Genomic DNA, 19,823 nt, shown 5'->3' on the forward strand with positions numbered 1-19,823 from the left:
ATGAATTTTAGTTGGGTTTTTTTTAAATCACAAAATGTGGCATATTTGTCAGGGGCAGGAAGTTCAGAATAGGCATTACAGTACAGACACAACACTTCGCGAAGGCAACCAACTCACAGTTATGTAGACAACCCATCATTAATAGACATATAATCCAATTCTTCTTCAAAGTTTTTAAGACACATTTGACTAAGACTGAAGAGACTGTCTTTATTTTTATTCCAGCTAATTTTGTAATCACACAATATTGTTTTAGATAGTTTTCATTCTTTTCTAAAGCATGTTTTTATTTCAGTAAACTAAAATGTGTCTTCTAGTTTTAGTTTTTAGTTTAGTTTTAGATGATGATGTAAGTTATAAGAATAGCACAGTAGAAGCTGCTTATAGTGATCATGGTTCAGGTTGTTTTCAAACTATTTGTAGGTGCACCCAAATTTGTAGCTATACCACATAATCATGACTCAGAATTTGTGCATAACCCGCATATTTTGTAGTTTGCTAAGACCATCCTGCTGATGTAAACTCAATACTCTTTTTCACTCTCTGTATCAGTCTGGACTGTCAGCCACCCCAAACACATTGCAGAGCACAAAATCCAGCTGGGCCAATCAGGGATCCCCACTGTAGCTGAAAACATGGGCAGCCAATCAGGGACTGTGTTGTAGGTGATGACAGAGTATGCAGGCAGGTGATTACAGACCAGCAATGGCTGCTCCCACAGCAGCAAGCCTAACTCTAACATTACTAAACACAGCGATAAGTGAAGGTAATTCAGTAATAGAGTCGATTACAATGATTAGACAAAAAAAGAGGATGCAGTTTCTCTGTGGAAAATACTTTTTTTTGCCATTTTTTTACTGGATTTGGCAAAAGTTTGATTTACTGATTGGTTCCACTGGTGACAAAGAGGATGTTCCCTGGTACGTCACATACACAGGGTAAATATAATTAAACTGCATTGTTTTTTAGACTCTTACTGTCTAACTGGCAATGTATTTGTGTAAAAGCGATTTCCACGCACTGAAAGTGGGGCTGCAGAGAGCCCAGACTGATACAGAGAGTGAAACAGAATTTTGAACTCATGTTATCAGGATGATTTTACCAGGTAAGTACTTAGAAAGGCTGCAAGGAGGCATTCCCTAGCGACATGTAAGGAGGCAGGTTGGGGTGATGAATAGGTCACAAAACACAGGAGTTTCCCCAGGAGATGAGTGTTCTGAACTGTGTGAACTTTGAGTCTTTTTCTTTTTTAATTATTATTATTTTTTGGGCTTTTTGCCTTATTTGATAGGACAACTTAAGTGTGAAGGGCGGAGAGAGAGGGAATGGCATGCTGCAAAAGGGCCAAAGCCGGAATCAAACCCACAGCCCCTGCAGCGAGGACGTGGCCTCTGAGCATGGGGCACCCCCTCTACAAACTGAGCTACGGGCACCCCAAACTTGGAGTTACTTTAAGGTATGTCCTCATCACTTTTCTTTTTCCTAAACCTAACCTTAGTGATTTCACTGACTGAAAAATTAATTTTGCATTGTGTTGTGAAAAAACTGCACAGAGAGTGTCCTTTTATTGTGGCCATCCCAAGGCACTCCTGTGTAGTGACGATGCTGTTTGAGCATTTTGATAAGCTACACCTGTCAGCTGGATGGATCAGCATGGTAGATATGCAGTGCTCACTAACACTAATTTTAACAAAAATGAAAAATAAGAAAAATAAAAAGAGAAATAATTCTTTTTGTGAAAAGAAAAAGAAAAAGTCTTAGATCTTTGACTTAAACCTGTGAAAAATGGGAGTAAGAACAAAGGTTTTGCATTTCAGTTTTTGCAATTTTTTCAATTGGTACAGTAATTTGAAAGCATTTGAAATAGCTTTGAAACGGACAACAAATCTCAGAAAATAGCAAAACTGTTTGTATCACTACTACATATTTATGTAATGAACACACATATTTCAATTAGACAGTAATCTGCATTAGAAATAAAGAAAAAGGTTATAATAGTATATGTGTTCCACTGTATAAGAAAAAAAGGCCTGAAATCAAAAAGCTGATTGGGATAGCAAAGGTCAGCCAGGAAAAGAGAACATGAATGTATAAAAGCCACAAAGTGTAAAAATAAACTTTAAAACTGATGTGGTCATGAGCTTTGAGGATGACCATTAACCCCAACAAAAGCTGAAATTAATAGACCAGCCATCAGACATAAAATATAGCACAGAGGCTTAGAAAGTAATCTTGAAACCAATGAATACTGACTCAGTATTACAAGGCTGTATAAAGTACATTTACATATTTCTCTGTAGTCAGCGAAAAAAAGAAGAATCATAACAGAGAAAAATTTAAATGAAGAAACTTGCCGGCTCTCTGAGACACCAGATCAGAGAGAAGGAGTTAATGTGTGAGTAAAAAGTGAATGAGAAAACATAGACAAGAGGAATGCAGCTGTATTTACCTGTACTCTAGTGATATGCAGGTACATGATACAAGCTACTAGGAAACAGATGCAGAAGACGAGAAGGACAAGTACCACTGTGCCCCTGAGTGGGAAAAAAAGGAGAGAAGATGGAAGCGTTAGTTAAAGGTCCTGAGTAACCGAAAGAGCCAATTAAATAGATACATGGAGAGAGAGTGAAAGCAATAGAGAGAAGAAAGGACAACAAGAGAATCTGCTGTACATACTGTGGTATAATGAGAAGATAGACAAGGCCAAACAAGGCAGCTAGGATCAGAGAGAGGACCACTGCGCTGGTGAAGTACTCATCAGGAACCTGGTGGTACTATGTTGTGCCAGAAAACAGTTGAGAGTGAGTAACAAAATACATATTCAAAGGCTTTATCCACGGCATCTAACTGTCTGTAATGTCTAAAGCAGTGATACTCAACTTACAGCCTGCGGGCCAAATCTGGCCCCAAAAAGGGTGTCAGCTGGCCCCCCAACAATTTTCTACTTCACAATAAAAATGAAGGGATTCACACATTTTTTTCTTAATTTAAGTATACATAAGGAGCCAGAGTGTAAAAATAGCAAAACAAACAAAAAAAAAAATAGAGCTTGTTTATGAAAAATGTGCCAGTTGAGGATCCTCCCAACAGAGGTGCAGCTAAGCCCCTAATGTCCTAAAATCCCAGAAACATCCTAAAATCCTAGAAATGTGCTACAATCATAGAAATGCTCCAAAAGTCTATAATGTGCTCAAATACCAAAAGATGTGCTAAAACCCTATAGACATGCTAAAATCTGAGAAATGTCCAAAAATACCCCAAATGTCCTAAAATCCTAGAAGTGTGCTAAAATCCTAGAAATGTCCTAAAATAGAAGAAATGTTCCAAAAGTCTATAATGTGCTAAAATCCTAGAAACATTCTAAAATCCAAGAAGTGTCCTAAAATCCCCAAAATGTCCTAAAATCCTAGAAGTGTGCTAAAACCCTAGAAATGTCATAAAATATTAGCATCAGATATGTCCCGAAATCCTAGACCCATGCATGTCGCAGCTGCGATTGGCCCCTGGCTACTTGTCATTTAGCAAAAGTGGCCCCCAAACAAAGCAAGTTGAGTATCCCTGGTCTTAAGTTTCTCACCCTCTGCTCGCGCTCAGAGCACTTATACATGAGAGTGAGGAAGTTGAGGTCTGCCGTGTCTGACTCGGTTTGGCGGGCCTCAATCAGCCGACCGATGTAGCGGTTGACCCGGGTTCTGGGGCTGCTTTGGATCACATTAGCCTGGTTTGTGTTGGAACGATTCCTCAGCTTCTGTGGAGCCGTCCGCATGGCCCTCCGCTGGAGGAAATAAAAGAGAAATGTTGGCTGAAAAAGTGAAAAATAACAGTGTGATAACAGCGCCCTGAATTCTCTACACTACTCGAGTATTATAATATTAGGAACAAGGGTGAATAAGAGTCAACAATGAGCATGGGCAGCTGATTATACTTTCAAATTAGGACATTGCCTTCACACTTAACTTCATTACTGAATGCACCCCGCTGTGTCTAAGTGTCTCAGGCAGCCAAAGTGAGCAGCTTTGCAAAACATTGGGCATTGGAGCAAAGCCAGCAAGTTAACATGGCAGAGTGGATGTTTGTGTGTGTGTAGGTGTGTATGTGTGTGTGTATGTAAGTGAGTATGCTGGATGAATTGCGTGTCTCTGTGGCACAGTAGGGGAGCAAAGGGTGAGTAAGGATCACCAGACTGTTCACGAGTTCATGACATGACATGAATGTGTACAGCTCACTGACTTCCTTAATTTCCTCCTCTCTTTCTGTCCTTCCTGCTTCCTTACTTCCTGCTTTCTCTCCCAGTTTCCATCTATTCTTCTATCTTTCATTCTCTGCTTCTATTGCTTTCTCTATGCTGCCTTATTTCCTGCTTTCCCCATCTCTTTCCATCTATTCTTTGCTACTCTCGTCTTCCCTTTCCCGCTTCAGTATATTCTTCCTTCCTTCCTTCCTTCCTTGCTTCCAGTTATTCATACTTACTACTTTCCCTGCTTCACTATAACCACTTTTACACTGCCTGTTTTAGGCAGGCATATCCCGTCATTAGGCCACCTCATCATTCTGTAGATAAGGTACAATCGCAGAATGGGGGACAGAGTTGTCTCGCCTTTAATCCTCCATGAGGGGTAGTAACAGCGCTCGCCTCTGTATAAACCTGACAGGCGGCAGGATGGGAGGACATCTTGACTGCGTGTTATGTGTGCAAGTGACCGTGGGAGATTTAAAAACGGCTGTTAGCAGTTAGCAGCTATCTCAAAGAAGAACAGCAGGTGTAAATGTCTGCAAATTGTGTGAACAATGAGATTCGGGAGCTTATTTACCCTCTGAGCACAAGGGACGAGATCAACTGTCATATAACAGGGTCGCTAAATGATAGTTACTGCCATGTTATGCTGTTTGTGATTGTTCAACAAGCACTGCAACACCTCTGTTGCATGTCACAGAAGAGGCTGATGCTGGTTTTGCAATACTGGATGCTTTTTAAAATCACAGACTGGAGCGGCATGATGCCGCCATCGCTTGGTTCTGTGAAAAAATGCAAAGGCGGCATAAAGAAGGGGCTTATGTTATTTCTTACGCTCCTGCTTTCATATACTTTTTCCTAATTCCGTCTTTCCTTTCCCGCTTTTGTATATCCTTCCTGACATCCTTCTTTCATCATTATTTCCATCTATATTTTCTCAGCTCCTCCCAATTTCTCCTGGCTTTGTATATTCCTCCTTACTCCCTGTTTCCTTCTCTGCTACTCTATATTTCCATTTTTTGTTATTTCTTTCCCTGCTTCTTTCTGTTCTTTCTTAGTTCCTGGTTTCTCTCCTACTCCCTACTTCCTTAGTCCCTTTCTTGCTTAAATATATTCATCCTTCCTTCGTTGCTTTTGTATATTTTTACTTATTTTCTTCCTTCTTTCAATTCTTCTTTCTCTGCTGCCTCTCTGTACACCTTCTTCTTTCCTTCTTTCCTAAATTCTGTACACTTCATAACTTCCCTCCCTGCTTCTGCCTGTATTTCCTTTCTGTATTATTTCCATCTCTGCTTTTGTCTGATTTATTTCTTCCAGCTATTCTTCCTCGGTTTTGTCTAGTCATCCTTACTTCTACTTCATTTCCCTGCTTCATCTGCTCTTCCTTATTTCTTTCCCTCTTTCTGTTAATTCTTCCCTCCTTCCATCCAGCCTTTCTTCTTCCATTATCTCACCATTACCACCCGTTATTTCTCTGTGCCTCCCTTGTGCTTTGGTTTTGTGATATTTATGACGCAGCCGCACAACGACCTGCGATGCAGACTTCTCCTTATATTCCATATTGTGCTCAATGCAGCACAGTCGTGTCTGCTGCACCAAAAATCCTATTCATTCATCCCCTGTCCCTTATATTGCTCCTCTCCGTGCCTTGAATGCATATGTCATTTCACTCCATTCAAGTGTGTGTGGTCTGAATGTGAAATAACCATTCAGCAGAAGGTGCATGTATGACTTAACCTGTCCCCACTTTTCTATTTGTCTTTCATTTTATACTAATCTGCTTCTGTCCATGATGTGAGGATGTTGCTATTACTAGTAAAGTAGATCTACGAGGAGACACTGTCACGTAGTGTGAAGTAAAGATCGAATGGATGAAGCCGCTGAGGGCAACATTATAAAAGTAACCTTCTATGATAAATATTTAAACGCACAAGTCTGCACCTTTATATTTGTGATGACATTGTTGTGACATACATTAATTCCCTGGATACTTATTCTGACCTTAACCATAACTGCTGCATGTCTTATTGATACTTACCTTAGATTTAACTCTAACATGACCTTTCAGGAACTGTTTTTTGGGGAAGTGAGACCCAGTGTTTGATGATATGACCAGTTTTTTGTCCTCACAACAAGAAAAATACATATCCAACACACACACACACACACACACACACACTTGAAAATCTGGATTAAAACAGGTGGTGCAAGAATTGTACAGCTGCCAGGCTACAGGATTTGTCTTCAGGCACACAAGGTCAAGTAAGCTCTTTGACATAAGGCCAGATTGCCAGAGTCACTGACAGTATATGCGAGGGATATGGTTTGTTGGTCTCTGACATGCTGAGGTCATTATAGTTGATAGGATCATCACTTACTATCAGTCCCTGTCTTCTTAAGATAAAGCATACATCCTCTGAAAGACATTTATTAAATAAGAGAAGGTTGCAAGAGCGAGTTTGTGAAGCCCTTTGAATTACTTAGAATCCTGAATTGTTTTCTCCTAAAGTGATGTTTGCCAATTCAGCTAAATCATAGCACATAGATAGAGTTTTAACCCTTTAACAGGCATTGTAACTGCACAGCTGACATTTTTTGCGATTATTTTGCTTTTCTAAAAATTTTGCAAAAAAAACAATTTCATTTTTTAATACATTACAAAAGTAAGTAATCACATACCAATGTATTTTGGTGTCTTATTAGGGATCGATAGATTATCGGCCTTGCCGCTAATGGGGGCTAATATTTGGCATTTTGCTGATTATCTATAAATGCGTTTTATTTTAATTATTGCCGATAAATTTAATAAATGAAAACGTGCTGTGTATCTCCCTCTGGTCTTAAACATTTGCTAAAGACATTAAAACAAAATTTTGTCTTGGAGTATGTAATTTTCCAAATTCTAAATTTCGACAGAAATATTTTAATTTTTATTGTAAATGCATGTTGGTTCCAAATAGTGGTCATCACTCTCATTAAGTACTAGTAATCGGTATCATATTGGCACTAAAAAAACAATATCGGTTGAGCCCTGTTTCATATTTTACAGTTACTGTTTGTAATATTTGATTTGCATAGACACAACTGTTAAAGATAAAACATTTTTGGGAACAAGCTAAAAAATTACCAGACAAAAGCCGAGCAAGGGCGAGGCAAGTGGAGGAAACCAGTGATTATATCAGGATGTCAGTGGTGGATTGGAATGAAAACAACAGAGTTAATTCTAAGAAGGTCTATGATTAGGAAAAGGGCTGTAACAAATATATATATATATATATATATATATATATATATTTTAATTATTGATCAATCTGCCACTTGTTTTCTTAATTAATCAATCGATCTATAAAATGTCAGAAAATAGTGTCCACTGCAACCTGCTCACTCTGTCCAACTAAGCACCCAAAACTCCAAAATAGGCATTTAACTATAACATCAGACAAAGAAATTGATTTTTACAAAACAGGTAACACTTATTTAAAAAAAAAAAAAAAAGATCAATCTGCCAAATGTTTTCTTGGTTAATCATTTGATCTACAAAATGTCAGAAACAAGAAACCACTGCAAGCTGCTGACTTTGTCCAACTAAGCACCCAAAACTCCAAAACAGGCATTTAACTATAACATAAGACAAATAAATTGATTTTATAAAACTGTTCATGGTTAATTTTCTGTCAATAGACTAATTTTCTTATTGTTTCAGCTTTAACTCTACAACAGAGTCTACAACAAAGATCTGAAGGAGACAGAATAAACTGTGCTGCAGATACATCACTGCAAGAGTGCTATGTTCAGTATTCAATATGGTGACAAAGGACACAAGTTTAACAGCTTTGGATACGTGAGCATCTCTTACAAATGCTAATATCTACTGTGAGTCCAAGAGTTCACATTAAAAAAGCCACTAAACCAAGGAATCCACAAACGCACATTGTTGCTCCTCTAATGTTTGCCAAAGACTCCTTGGATAATGCACGACTCTGTTCTGTTGGAACAATGTTTGACAGAGCTTTAACTCATGACTTAAAAATTATGCAGCAGCCACGTAATTTTGATAAGTGCTTTGAAATGTCGCGGCATGACCTGAAGTGAGGCTTTTGTACACAACATCCAGGGATATCAATTAAATGAAATTGTTTTATATAAATAGGAATAATTTTAAATGCATCCTAATTGCTGTGTAGTTCTATGGAAAGTATATTCCTGAGAGATGTTTAAAAAAAGCATGTATGAAGACAATAAAATATCAAGTTGTGGTTAAAATCAATATTTAAGGCCACATTTCTGGGCATTTGGAAATCCAGATAAGTCGAACAAGCGTTTATCAAATATTCCTCACTACTGAAGTTAACTCTAGACATTCATGCTACACCTTTTTGTCTCTATTCACGTAAATCACAGCACGAACAAACACAGAAACGTCAACATAGACACTGAGAGTTTATACCTTATCACCGTCCTCGCAGTTCATGACATTGGAGAAGGGAATCTCAGCCTTGAACATCTTCCTGCAGTGCATAAGCTGCACTAGTAAGTAGCACACAGTTTTGAACTTCATCTTTTTGGCGGGCTTTATATCCGAAAGAATCAATCCTGGGAATATCTGTCACCAGATAAGAAACGGGAACAAGGATTTAGTCATGATACCCCACACAGTAATATGTATTATGTAAGGGTCTATAAATCATGCACACGTGTTCATACACACACACGCATGCAATCATGATTATCGGGCTCAGGAATTACAATAGAAAGTTGTTAAAATAGGTAGGTCAATCCCTTAGGTGATTTTAATAGTTTTAGGACTCTGATGCCCTCATTTCTCTTACATAAGGCTATTTTAGAAAGAGTGATACAGGTAAAGCATATGTTAAAGGGTTGGAGGAAATGTAATTTCTAGTAAGAAATCAACAAGTCCTCCAACCCATACGACCACACGGGTTATTTGTTTCTCCCCTCTAATACGAGCCACAGGAGCGTTTCCTTAGAAATAGATGTTCAAAGTTGGAGTGTGTCACTGAGCAGGTGTAATTTCAGGCACAATAGCAGAGTGAGTGTTCAACACAGCTTAGTCAGGGCACATCTTTCTCTGAGCCATGTCTTCTATGTAGTCGGACCATCAGCTGTATTAGGAGGATTAGCAAAGTTTCCCGCATATCAAAAAAAAAACATCAAAAATTTTTTTTTTAAAAATAACATGCAACTGGGATGTTAACAGGTTTATGTATGAACCCATGCAACCTATGTGCAAGCCTTGTATTGTATAACAATAAACCTGCTTCAAGAAATAATGAGGAGAGGAAAGGAGGGGGGGGGGGCAGGAGAGGAGAGGAGAGGAGAGGAGGAGTAATACAGCACCAAGACTGAAATTCCCTCTCCAGCTGCTTTTGGCACATCTGTTGGAGATGTGCATGTTTATGTGTATGCACTGACACACACACATATATCTCTGTAAGTTTGTAGGACTGTGCAGATTTCAGATGATAGATGCCCCGGGCTTTATAGCCTCAGTCCAATCCATTAAAGGCTAGAAGTGAGATCAGCTCAACAATAAATGTGTGAGAGCTCTTTCATATGACACTGGATGCTTTGGTCAACACTATATTTCTGTTTGAAGAATGGTTTTATTGTTGATCTTGGCATAGAAATAAAGACTGGTCAAGATAAGCCTGCTTTTTTTTTTTAACCCAGCCTACTGAGAGCTCAACACACGGCAAATAAAGAAATGTAAGAGAGAGGTGGAGACAGAGCAGCATTCATATATATGTGTGTGTGTGTGTGTGTGTGTGTGTGTGTGTGTATGTGTGTGTATGTGTTTGTATAAATGTGTGTATATAGATAGATAGAGATACACAGATCAATATGGATACATTATATAAAAAGAGATGGATTGACCTGTAAATTTAACTCTTTGAAATCTGAGCAAATTGGCTTGATTTCTTTCAAGGCAATGAGCGTCAAAAGAAGAAATGACCCAAGTACAATTGTAAAAAAAGAGAAAGAAAGCAGATAAAACAAACCAAACAAGACCTGTAAAAGTGCTTAAAAAAGTATAATTCTGAAACAATTCCATATATTAAATTGTGATAATTATAAATATTTATATATTTTCCTAACTTTTTTCTTTTATCCCTAGATATTTTTCCCCAGCTTTTTTGTGGAACATTTCTTACCCATGTTGCTCATTGCCTTTTTCCATGTTTTTGAAATAAATTGCACCAATTTGGTCAGGGTTCAAAGGTTTAAATACTTGTAAAAGGCATCTGAAGGCAGTCCAAGAAAAGTGATTTAAAGGGTTAAAATAAATGCATTGTATGCATATATGTATTATGTGTAAAATAATTGTTTTGTTTTGTGAATTGCTTTGTCATTAACATTTTTGTTCATGCCAAAAAAGCTATATGAATTTGAATGGAAGAAATAGACACAACTGCTGCACATGTGTTGTCACAGTGGTGACGATGTTTTTTCATTAGCTTGTGTTGTGTCTCTTTGCACGTGTGTTCTTCATTTGCTGTGCATTGAACTCTCATAGTCACTGTAACCCTGACTTACCACATAGGTCCAATAATACTGATTGGCATACGTCCTGCAGAAGCTTTGCTAATGTGTACACACTGTCTAGGTATTAAAAGGTTCAGCTAAGGCCAACGTCTTATATGACGTGTAATCTCAAGACACAACTCATGCTGTCATCTAAATCATTTTCCTCTGCTACAAGCTAAATATAGAGTATATACATTCTCAGCACAGAATTACAATACACTACCTTCCGTCGGTGAGATGGCACAATAAAGAAGGTTTCTATTTCATGTTTTTGGAGGAAGGCGTTCCTTTCATGACCATTTCCAGGCTCCACCTCATAATCTCCATTTAGGCACTCCAGTGTAGATCTGGTGATGTGGACTTTCCTGTGGACAATGGCAGAGATAGGACAGGATAATACACAATACAACTGGTCTCATAGCCAGTGGTGCCCCAAAATGTTTTTCATAGGGATGTCCAGATAGAGCCACTGAAAATCTGCGGTGGCCCACTGTAACCAAAAGCCATAATTTAATTTCAGGAATTCGAATATAGGCTGTTATGTAAACTATGCCATTACTGGACAAGTTTATATTTTAAGTTTCAAAACAATCCTGTTTTAACCTGTTATGTGTCTGTACACATAAGGGTTGTGGCAGGTACTCATGGAAAATGTCCAGTACTGACCCAGGTAGTCCTCCAGCCTCCATCACATTGGCGAGGGTCACATCATTGGACCACACATCATATTGCCACTTCCTGAGGCCCAGCACTCCACACAGCACTCGACCTGTATGCAAGCCCACGCGCATGTTGAGGTTGACTTCTGTGGCTTCTGCTACTGACCTGCAGGGGCAGAACACATGGAGTGAGGTCATAAGGTCATATCTATATATAGATTTCTATCTCTTTCTGAGAAATATCTATAATCAGGCAGAGCACAAAAATAGCACAATGTGACAGCAACGGAGCCTTACTGTGCACAAGTGCTGTACAGTTAACAATAAGACCCATACATATACTTATGTCTTTCAAAATAGATTATATGATAGATAGACATTGCCAAGTGTTGTAAAAATCATCTGAAATTATGTTTGTCTGCTCTCAAATAATGGAACTACGTAGATGGCACTCTCCTTGTGGTGCTCAAAGCAACAAAAAAACATTGAAGAAAAAAAGTATTTTTGATTTTGGGGTGGACTATCCCCTCAAAAACAGTCATAAATGTAGTTTAAAGAACTGTTTTGCTGTAATAAAAATAACTTTAATGTATAAAGATTAAGGTCGGAAACAAGTTTTGGCATAAAACTGTACTGAAACTGTACTGAAACTGTACTGTACTGAACTGTAGCATTCTTTCGAAATAGATTTGGCGACGTGTCAAAAAGCCGACAGAGAACAACCGCTGTTCATAAAGGCCCTAACATAGCAAAATAGACCAAAGAACAAAACAGACTGCTAATGTTGCTCATTGCTATTTAACCAGTGTTGAGGAAAGAGTCGAATCCTAATTAACAAGCTTCGAGTCAAGTCATGAAAGTTTCTGATTTAAGCAGTTGCAGCATCTTAGTCCCTCTCTTCCTTTTGGTGCTTTTTTCCCCCGACTTCCAAACTATTCAGGGGGTGCAAAGACAACAAACACTTTCAAGCTCAATAAAATAGCTTATTTTCTTTCCCCATTAAAGTCTTTTTTCTCTCAGCCAACTGTAGTTGTGCTCACTCAGATGTTCAGTGTTAGAACTCACTCACAGCACACATGGCTGATCTGGCTGCAGTTTGCTCTACTCGAAGGAAATCTCTCAACATGGACTCAATTAAACAGTGTGTTTGAAAATAATAAAGACTGAAGCGAGGATTTCTGTAGCTCCTATTTAGAAAGCATGTTCTATTGAATGGATGAGCAGATAATGATAACTTCATCTGTTGTTTACACTGATGAAATGTTTCCAATTTCCACAAATTTTACCATTAAAATATAGGCATAAAGTTGTACATGCTAAAAAAGATAAAAAACAAAGACTGAATATGAGCACTCACGTTATGGTGTCAATCATATCCAGACCCATCTCTACGCAGCAGTGGGCGTGGTCAGTCTTGGGCTGGGTCAGTCCAGACACGCAGTAGTAACAATCCCCCAAGATCTTAATCCTGCGACAGTGGTTCTCCTGCCAACCAAAAAAAGAAATCGTGATTCCAAAGATGTCATCTTTACCTCAACAAGTAGTGCTACAGAACCTAAAAAATTAGCCATTAATCATCACGGTCAGCTCAGTTAGTGGTAAAAAAAATTATTATAACTGAGAACCAAAGGGCATTATTTTTTCCAGTTTAATCAAAGTTGCACCAGTGGTGCTTCAGTTACGAATTCTGACATTTAATTATAGTTTATCCATTACACTGATCCATATCCTTCATGTAATTAGTAGCGTAGCTTCAAGCCATCCATTGCTGAAAGTTCTGAGGTCGATTGAGTTTACAGTGCAGGAGTTATGGCCTTTCAAAATGGCACTATTAATTATTTCAAATTAAGCATCTTTATCATAACACTGTGATGTTTATAATATTTCAAAGTATGTCACTACTCAAAATTTTACACATAGTACACAGGTGATATAAGTTATTTTAAGAATGCTTTCTTCAGGAACTAAAGCTCACCAATTTATGTCAAATTTTGTTTGTTTAATCTGTTATAAATCAAAGTGTTCAAATGATGTGATTTCACAGTTGTCTGCTTCACTATTTATTTGCCAGGAGCAGCAACTTAAACTACCCTCAGTTGTCTTTTTCCCCAGATCTTTAGTTTCTACGCTAAACAAACATGTAGCTTCATATTAAGCATATAGACATGCATGTGGTATCAGTCATCATAGATAACTCAAAAAAGCACAAAAGCAAATAAGTCTTCCCTCTTTCTTCTTCTTAGGGCCCTGACACACCAAGTCGACAGTCGGGGGGTGGTGCGTTCTGCCGCCCTAGTTTTTTGCTGTCTGTCCTGCACCGTTGGCACTAGTCAGCCCTTTTTGGACCTTGTAGGCTGTTATTTGGCTGATTCAGCTTGTTGAATCGGTGCTGGAGACAGCGAAACCCGTCAGTGAATCACATCACTCTAACTGTCAGTGCAGCCCAGTGCATGAGAGGAGAAACATGGGGAAAGCAAACAAAGGAGTAGTATATTGTGTAAGATTATTTTTTTTAGCCATTGACCTTTTTAACAGAAACAGTTTGTAAATGTTTGTGTTACTGTTTGCTAGCACACTGTAAATATATTTTGTTCTATCAATTTCAGGCTGTGTTGTTGATGTGCTCACTGGCTGACCAGTGTCTTGAACCCATGGTGTCAGTCTTCCACTTTCTATTTATGAATGGTAAATACAGACTACCACCGCCTGCTGCTATGGACAGTTATTTCCTCTCACGCAGGCGCAGAATGTACATGCTTGTTGCCCATTGGCTGTCGTCTTAGGGAGGCGATGCAATAGTTTTCATTTGTTGCCACTAGTTCTTTGATTTTGGTTTGGTGTGTCTGGGCTGTTAAAGTCAGCAAATTAGTATTGCTAGGAAGTGGGGCTCACACATAAAGCTTAGAGCAGCATGCACATAAAGAAATGACCAATCACAGAGACAGTTGATGGGACAGAGTTGCAGTATCAACCCCAATGACCTGTATGTAAAGAAGAAACTAGCAATGTCAAATAAAGAAATAAATATACTGTAGACACAAAATCTGAGAGAAACTATAAATGATGATGCTGTGGATCTGCACGGGTTGATATTTGTGCTGCATGTTCATTATCCCATGCAAACTCTCGAGACTTTGATATCACACCAACACTGAAATGGTTCCCACAATGCGGAGCTGAATCAGCGGATCAGTCTCACTTTAGGGAATAAGGTGAGTCACTCTCTCACTCTTTAGGGACAATAAGCAGCGGCATGAAAAGGCAGCTTACAAATATAACCCATTATCAGAGGATATGAGCAACAGACAGAGATTTTACCAGGGAGACCAGGTTACCGTTGACGCCTTCTCATAACCCTTTATTGTTTCCATGGAGGTGATGTGATCACTGGCCATGCATGTGACGAGCACAAAGACTCAGAATTTTGCACATCGGTGGGCACTAGACAAGACAGACGCTTTATTTTTAACATGCGAGCCATGTGAGTTGCAGAAGAGAGGGATAGCTGGGGCTAGTTAGCAGCAACTATTTGCATCATGTAACTGTACATGCCCTCTGAGTGTGCAGTGACATTGAGGCACATGTGCTGTTCATGTAAAAAGTAATTTTTGACACAAAGGAAAAAGCACTCAGTAGCAGATAAATGAGAGAGAAGTGTGTTGTAGACTGCTGAAAAGCTCTATAGTTTTTCTGTAAAATACTTTTTCTGTGAAGAAAAAATAATTCTGCATATTGAATTGAAATAGAAATTGCTCTTAAATGACGACTCAAGATTAGAGATCTAATAAATTAGGCACTATACTCTATTTTTATCATATGTTGTGGTTGTTATGGGTTTTTCATGTTATATTTGGTATATTGGTATACATGGTATATTTTTTCTTCTTTAATTTCCTTCATGGGGATTTCCTTCCTACACACACACACACACACACACACACACACACATACATAGTATATTTTTGTATCTGAACTTGTTTGTGTAACTCCTTGTTTTAGGTTTGCACTGCTGTGTTAATCTGTTCTAAAAATACGAAATATTAAATCTTTGTTCACTGGAATGAGCTCAGTGCTAAATTTAACATCAAAATATCTTAGCTTAAGAGCTGCTGGTTACTTCAATCCATGATACTCAAACTGGGGCTGTAGTCCACTCTACATACACAGCTCAGTTTCAAACACCTTAGAATAAATGTCAAAACCAAATTGTGAGTTGCGTAAAAAGAAAGTAGTAGTCAAAGTATTGACTTGAGAATGTAAATATGGTATCCTTTGGACTGGATCTTAATTTCTTTACTTAAAAAATGCTGGAGAAATTCTTTAAAATAACACTTATAAACGCCATGCTCTCCATGTGTCTCTCATTTTCATTTGACAATTAAAACTTTTTTTTACGGTGACAGAGTCAATGAAGTGTCTTTGGGGGTTACTCAGGTCACGGCGGAGCAGTAACAGATGGCGCAATAGTGAGGCATGGCTGAAGCTACAGGAAGCAGGGGAAAGCCCTGGTACTTACAGAGTCTCCTACTCTGTACTTTTCCTGTGCTAATCTGCACTGTGAGGGCTTATAGGGGCTGATTCAGTCCCAAGCAGGATTACCACCGTCATGTGACTGAAGCATTGTTGGCAATCTGGGTGGTCAAGATGGGTACAGTGTATTGGGGACAGGTAGAATATGACACCTATTCACTATTTCTATGGGAAAGAAAGCATGAGACTCGTTTTAAAGGGACAGCTCCCCCAAAACTCAAATCAAATCATAATGTAAGACCTCACTGAAAACATATTATAAATGATCCAGAGCAATCGTATTAAAGGGACAGTTCACACCAAAATAAAAGAATATGTTTCATCTTACCTGTAGTGCTTTTTATCAATCTAGATTGGTGTGAGTTGCCGAGTGTCTAAGATATTGGCCACAGAGATATCTCATCCTCTTGTTGAATATAACGGAAGTAGATGCCACTCGACCTGTGGTGCTCAAAGAGCCCACCCACCCCAAAAAAAAAAACATTTGGAAAAACTGATGAGCTAGCAGTAAATGCACGCTTCCCTCTGCTTGGTGATACCTTTGGCGGGTGTATTTTGTGATAAGTAAAATAGTTCCTCCATGAAACTGCTCACAACAAGGTTTGTGGATTAAAAAAGTAAAAAAACCCAAAAAAACCCCAAAAAAACCCCAAAAAACTTACAAAAACCAAACCCAAAATGCATGTTTAAAAGATGCAATGGAGGAACTGTACAGTTGTGCAGAAGTTAAAGTTGCAGAGCAGAAATGTTTATTTTTGAAAGAAATGTTTCTCTCCCTTTAAGATGACTGTTTTGGATTATATATATTATGTTTTAAGTGATGTGATGTCAGAGTATATGAATGGTGTGGTGTCGTAAATCAAACACCTCACATACAGTTTCCCCATATGCTTAAAGAGATGCAAATTAGCAAGCACTTCAGTGTGCACGGACAAAGAGAGGAGTCAAAAAGGGACACAGAGACAGGGAAGGGGAACATTCAGTAAATGATAATAAAGGAAAAGATGTGCCAGCTGAGAGTAGCAGCAGTTCATTTCCTACAAGTCCCCAAAGGAGAGCGCAGTAGACACCGTGCTTTGTCTTCCACACATAGACAAAGATCAGTGCTGCTGTGTACACATTATTGATGAGGCTAAAGATTAGGGTTTCCACTCCTGTAGCTTTGGGGGGGGGCTCCACACAGACAGGGTATATGTTTCTGTCTCTTCCTCAGTTGTTTAAACACTTATGGCACAGAGCTGAAACACTTTTTTAATTCAAATTAAGCAATCACACTGTTTTATGAATTTTATATTAGGCCATTACACAGATTTAACAAACATTTTCCAATCTTGATTTATTCCATGTCAACATTACATCAATATAGGCTGACAATGATTCATTGCAAGGGCCCACAAAATCTACAGTTCTCTCAACATTTCCCTGCTCCACTGACTTCTCTCCGCCTGCAAGCGAGCAGCGACTGGATGTTTCCCTTTTTATCACCCAGCTCCCTTATTGATTTGAATTAATATGCAATAATTTATGTGCAGCGACCAATGAATAATATATCAACACTTCCTACACCCACCACAAACTGGTGGGTTGGAGCGAGCGGGTGTTGGAGATCTGTTAAGCAAACATAATAATGTAGATATATTTAACAGATATGACGGATTTGAGAAATACCAAATGTTCAGCGTTCCAAGAGTGTTTTCTTAACAAAGATGAGGGGGGTTGAAATATTAAAGATTACAAACTTGTTAAAATATCTGTGGGCTGCTGTTGACATACTTTAGGGCCCACAGTATCTGTTAGATCCATTTCTAGCAAGCCCTTATAATTTCCCATTTTTTGGAGTCACTTGAATGCCTCACCTGACCTGCAGCACAGGATCCTCTCATTAAAGGCAGGTGTGTTAAATTACTCAAGCAGGGAAAACACCAAAAGGACAGTCTTCAGCCAGTGTTTTTTGGTTAAATCTTAGTTTTATTATTTGATTTATTTAATTTGAACTTTGTTTTCATGTTTGTTTTGGGTTTTTTTAAAATTTCATTTTGACACGACAGTCAGACAAATCAGCGCAGCCTCACCCAGCAACTCTCTTCACATCCTGCAAATCAATCGACACCCACAGCACCCTGGACCTTCAAACAAAACAGTGAGTACAACCAAATACAGCAAGCTGGTCATGTCTACCATGGGCGGCTATTTTGAGCTTGTTTAGATGCCACAGCAATATGCGTATGTTTGTAAATCAGTAGAGAAGCCCATCAAACTTTGAAGATAATGAAGTAAAGGAGTGACTTCTCTATCAAAGCAAATGGTGAACAGTATGTGTGAACCTTAATCTAATTATATAATGTCTCTGTGTAAAAAGTTAAATGTAAAATGCTTAATATTAATTTCAATTTATATTTGATTATGAAGATGACATCAAGATGATGACGTCTTAATTTTATTTTGTCTGTTTTTTGTGTAACAATATTTAAAAAACACACTGCATGAACACTCACTGTGAGTAGGCCTATTATAATTTTAGGCCTAGTAATGCTATCTACATGTTTCTATGAAATTAAACACAATGCTTAGGAACTGTAATGACACTAATAAACTATTGATATTCTTCAAATATGACAAATCCAAAATATGCAGCCTATATTTTCCAAATAAAAATTCAAAAGGCCACTACAACACTTTCACATCTAATGAATAATGTAATGAAACACCTGAAACTATAGAAAATTTAATTCTCTCTATAAAAAAACAAGAATAGAAAATTTACAAAATTTGGCAACCTTTTTAAAATAACTTCAATTATATGAGGTCATTCGACATCAGTTAAGATTGCATCCATCATCACTTGTAAGCTATTCTCTTTTTTCCTTTTTTATCCTCTGTCTTTTTAATCTCATTTTCTTAACTGATTTTATGCTATACATTTTTAGTTTTAGATCTCTTATATATTATAAATATAGTTCTAAAAAATAACCCTCATGATCTCATGACCATACCGACCCATAGACAGAAGTGTATATATATGTATATACAGCATATACAGTCTATGTACTGACCACTGAGGTCACCTAAAATGTTACTTTAGTGTGGCAATTGCAAAGAGGGTGGGGGTGGTTGATGAAGTGAATGCTCTTGTCGTCAATATGCAATCTTTGGTAGACGCGGTGGTTTTTGGGTACTCCATGGGTGGTATTAGCAGCATTATTGGTATGTGAAGAATGTCAGGAAATCCTTATTACCTCATTCACACTAAACGCGATAAAATTTTCGCGTCACGCCGGTTGAGTGTATCTGGCCGCTGGAGTAACTGGTGAAATTTCGCCCTCGGAAGTTATGGTTGTGTTTGCGTTAGCTAGCAGACTCAGCTAACTGCTAACTTGTTTGTACGTAAAACACAACAGAAAGCTGGATGTAAACACGTGAAACTGAGTGACCCACGATGCTAACACTCTTTATTAATTATCAAACTGCACATTAGAAGCCTTCACAACTCGACAAAAATAGCTTAGAGGAGACACAGGTGTATTTTCACAGCTTACCTTTCGCTTTGCCCACTGATGTCAGAGCCCTTTGGTTTCTTATTTGCTGTGTCTCTGTGCAGTACTGATGAGTGTAGCTCCGTGTGTCCACAGACAGCGACATAGTTTCTCCTTCATTTCTGGATCTCAGTAATGTCAGGGGACTCTCAGCTAGATAGCTGATAGGCTATCACACAGTGTCATACACAATTATCGTTTAAGTTTTCGCGCCCACAGTGTTGCGTCCATTATGTACATTACACTGCCTGGTTTGAATTTGTGTCTATTCGCCTCTTTGCATTAACTTTGTATGTAAACTCGCCACGCGTAACGCTTGCA

At 38.4% G+C, this 19,823-nt stretch overlaps 1 protein-coding gene and 2 long non-coding RNA genes across 5 annotated transcripts in view; 2 read left to right on the plus strand and 1 right to left on the minus strand.

Moving 5' to 3' along the window:
• Nucleotides 1–19,823, minus strand: part of LOC121952008 (adenylate cyclase type 1-like) — a 54,363-nt gene that overhangs the window by 7,320 nt on the left and 27,220 nt on the right. For both annotated transcript variants that reach the window (XM_088085560.1, XM_042498516.2), the window contains exons 5-11: nucleotides 12,797–12,924; nucleotides 11,447–11,605; nucleotides 11,004–11,145; nucleotides 8,682–8,837; nucleotides 3,578–3,775; nucleotides 2,677–2,774; nucleotides 2,450–2,534 (exon numbers count right to left, since the gene is read on the minus strand). In XM_088085560.1, coding sequence (XP_087941686.1) covers nucleotides 2,450–2,534; nucleotides 2,677–2,774; nucleotides 3,578–3,775; nucleotides 8,682–8,837; nucleotides 11,004–11,145; nucleotides 11,447–11,605; nucleotides 12,797–12,924 — 966 coding nt within the window. The remainder of the gene's footprint in view (nucleotides 1–2,449; nucleotides 2,535–2,676; nucleotides 2,775–3,577; nucleotides 3,776–8,681; nucleotides 8,838–11,003; nucleotides 11,146–11,446; nucleotides 11,606–12,796; nucleotides 12,925–19,823) is intronic.
• LOC148188105 (uncharacterized) lies at nucleotides 215–15,113 on the plus strand. 2 transcript variants are annotated; one of them, XR_015778173.1, is made up of 3 exons: nucleotides 215–766; nucleotides 1,292–1,456; nucleotides 13,683–15,113. It is a non-coding gene; the product is annotated as an uncharacterized LOC148188105 (long non-coding RNA). The 2 variants fall into 2 exon arrangements; XR_015778172.1 differs by lacking the exon at nucleotides 215–766 and adding an exon at nucleotides 774–938.
• Nucleotides 17,765–19,823, plus strand: part of LOC148188106 (uncharacterized) — a 43,223-nt gene continuing 41,164 nt past the window's right edge. The window contains exon 1 of the long non-coding RNA XR_015778169.1: nucleotides 17,765–18,109. This is a non-coding gene — a long non-coding RNA (uncharacterized LOC148188106). The remainder of the gene's footprint in view (nucleotides 18,110–19,823) is intronic.

The sequence above is a fragment of the Plectropomus leopardus genome, chromosome 12 (assembly GCF_026936395.1).
Source record: "Plectropomus leopardus strain MGB_pleo_1.0 chromosome 12, ASM2693639v1, whole genome shotgun sequence".
NCBI lineage: Eukaryota > Metazoa > Chordata > Actinopteri > Perciformes > Serranidae > Plectropomus > Plectropomus leopardus.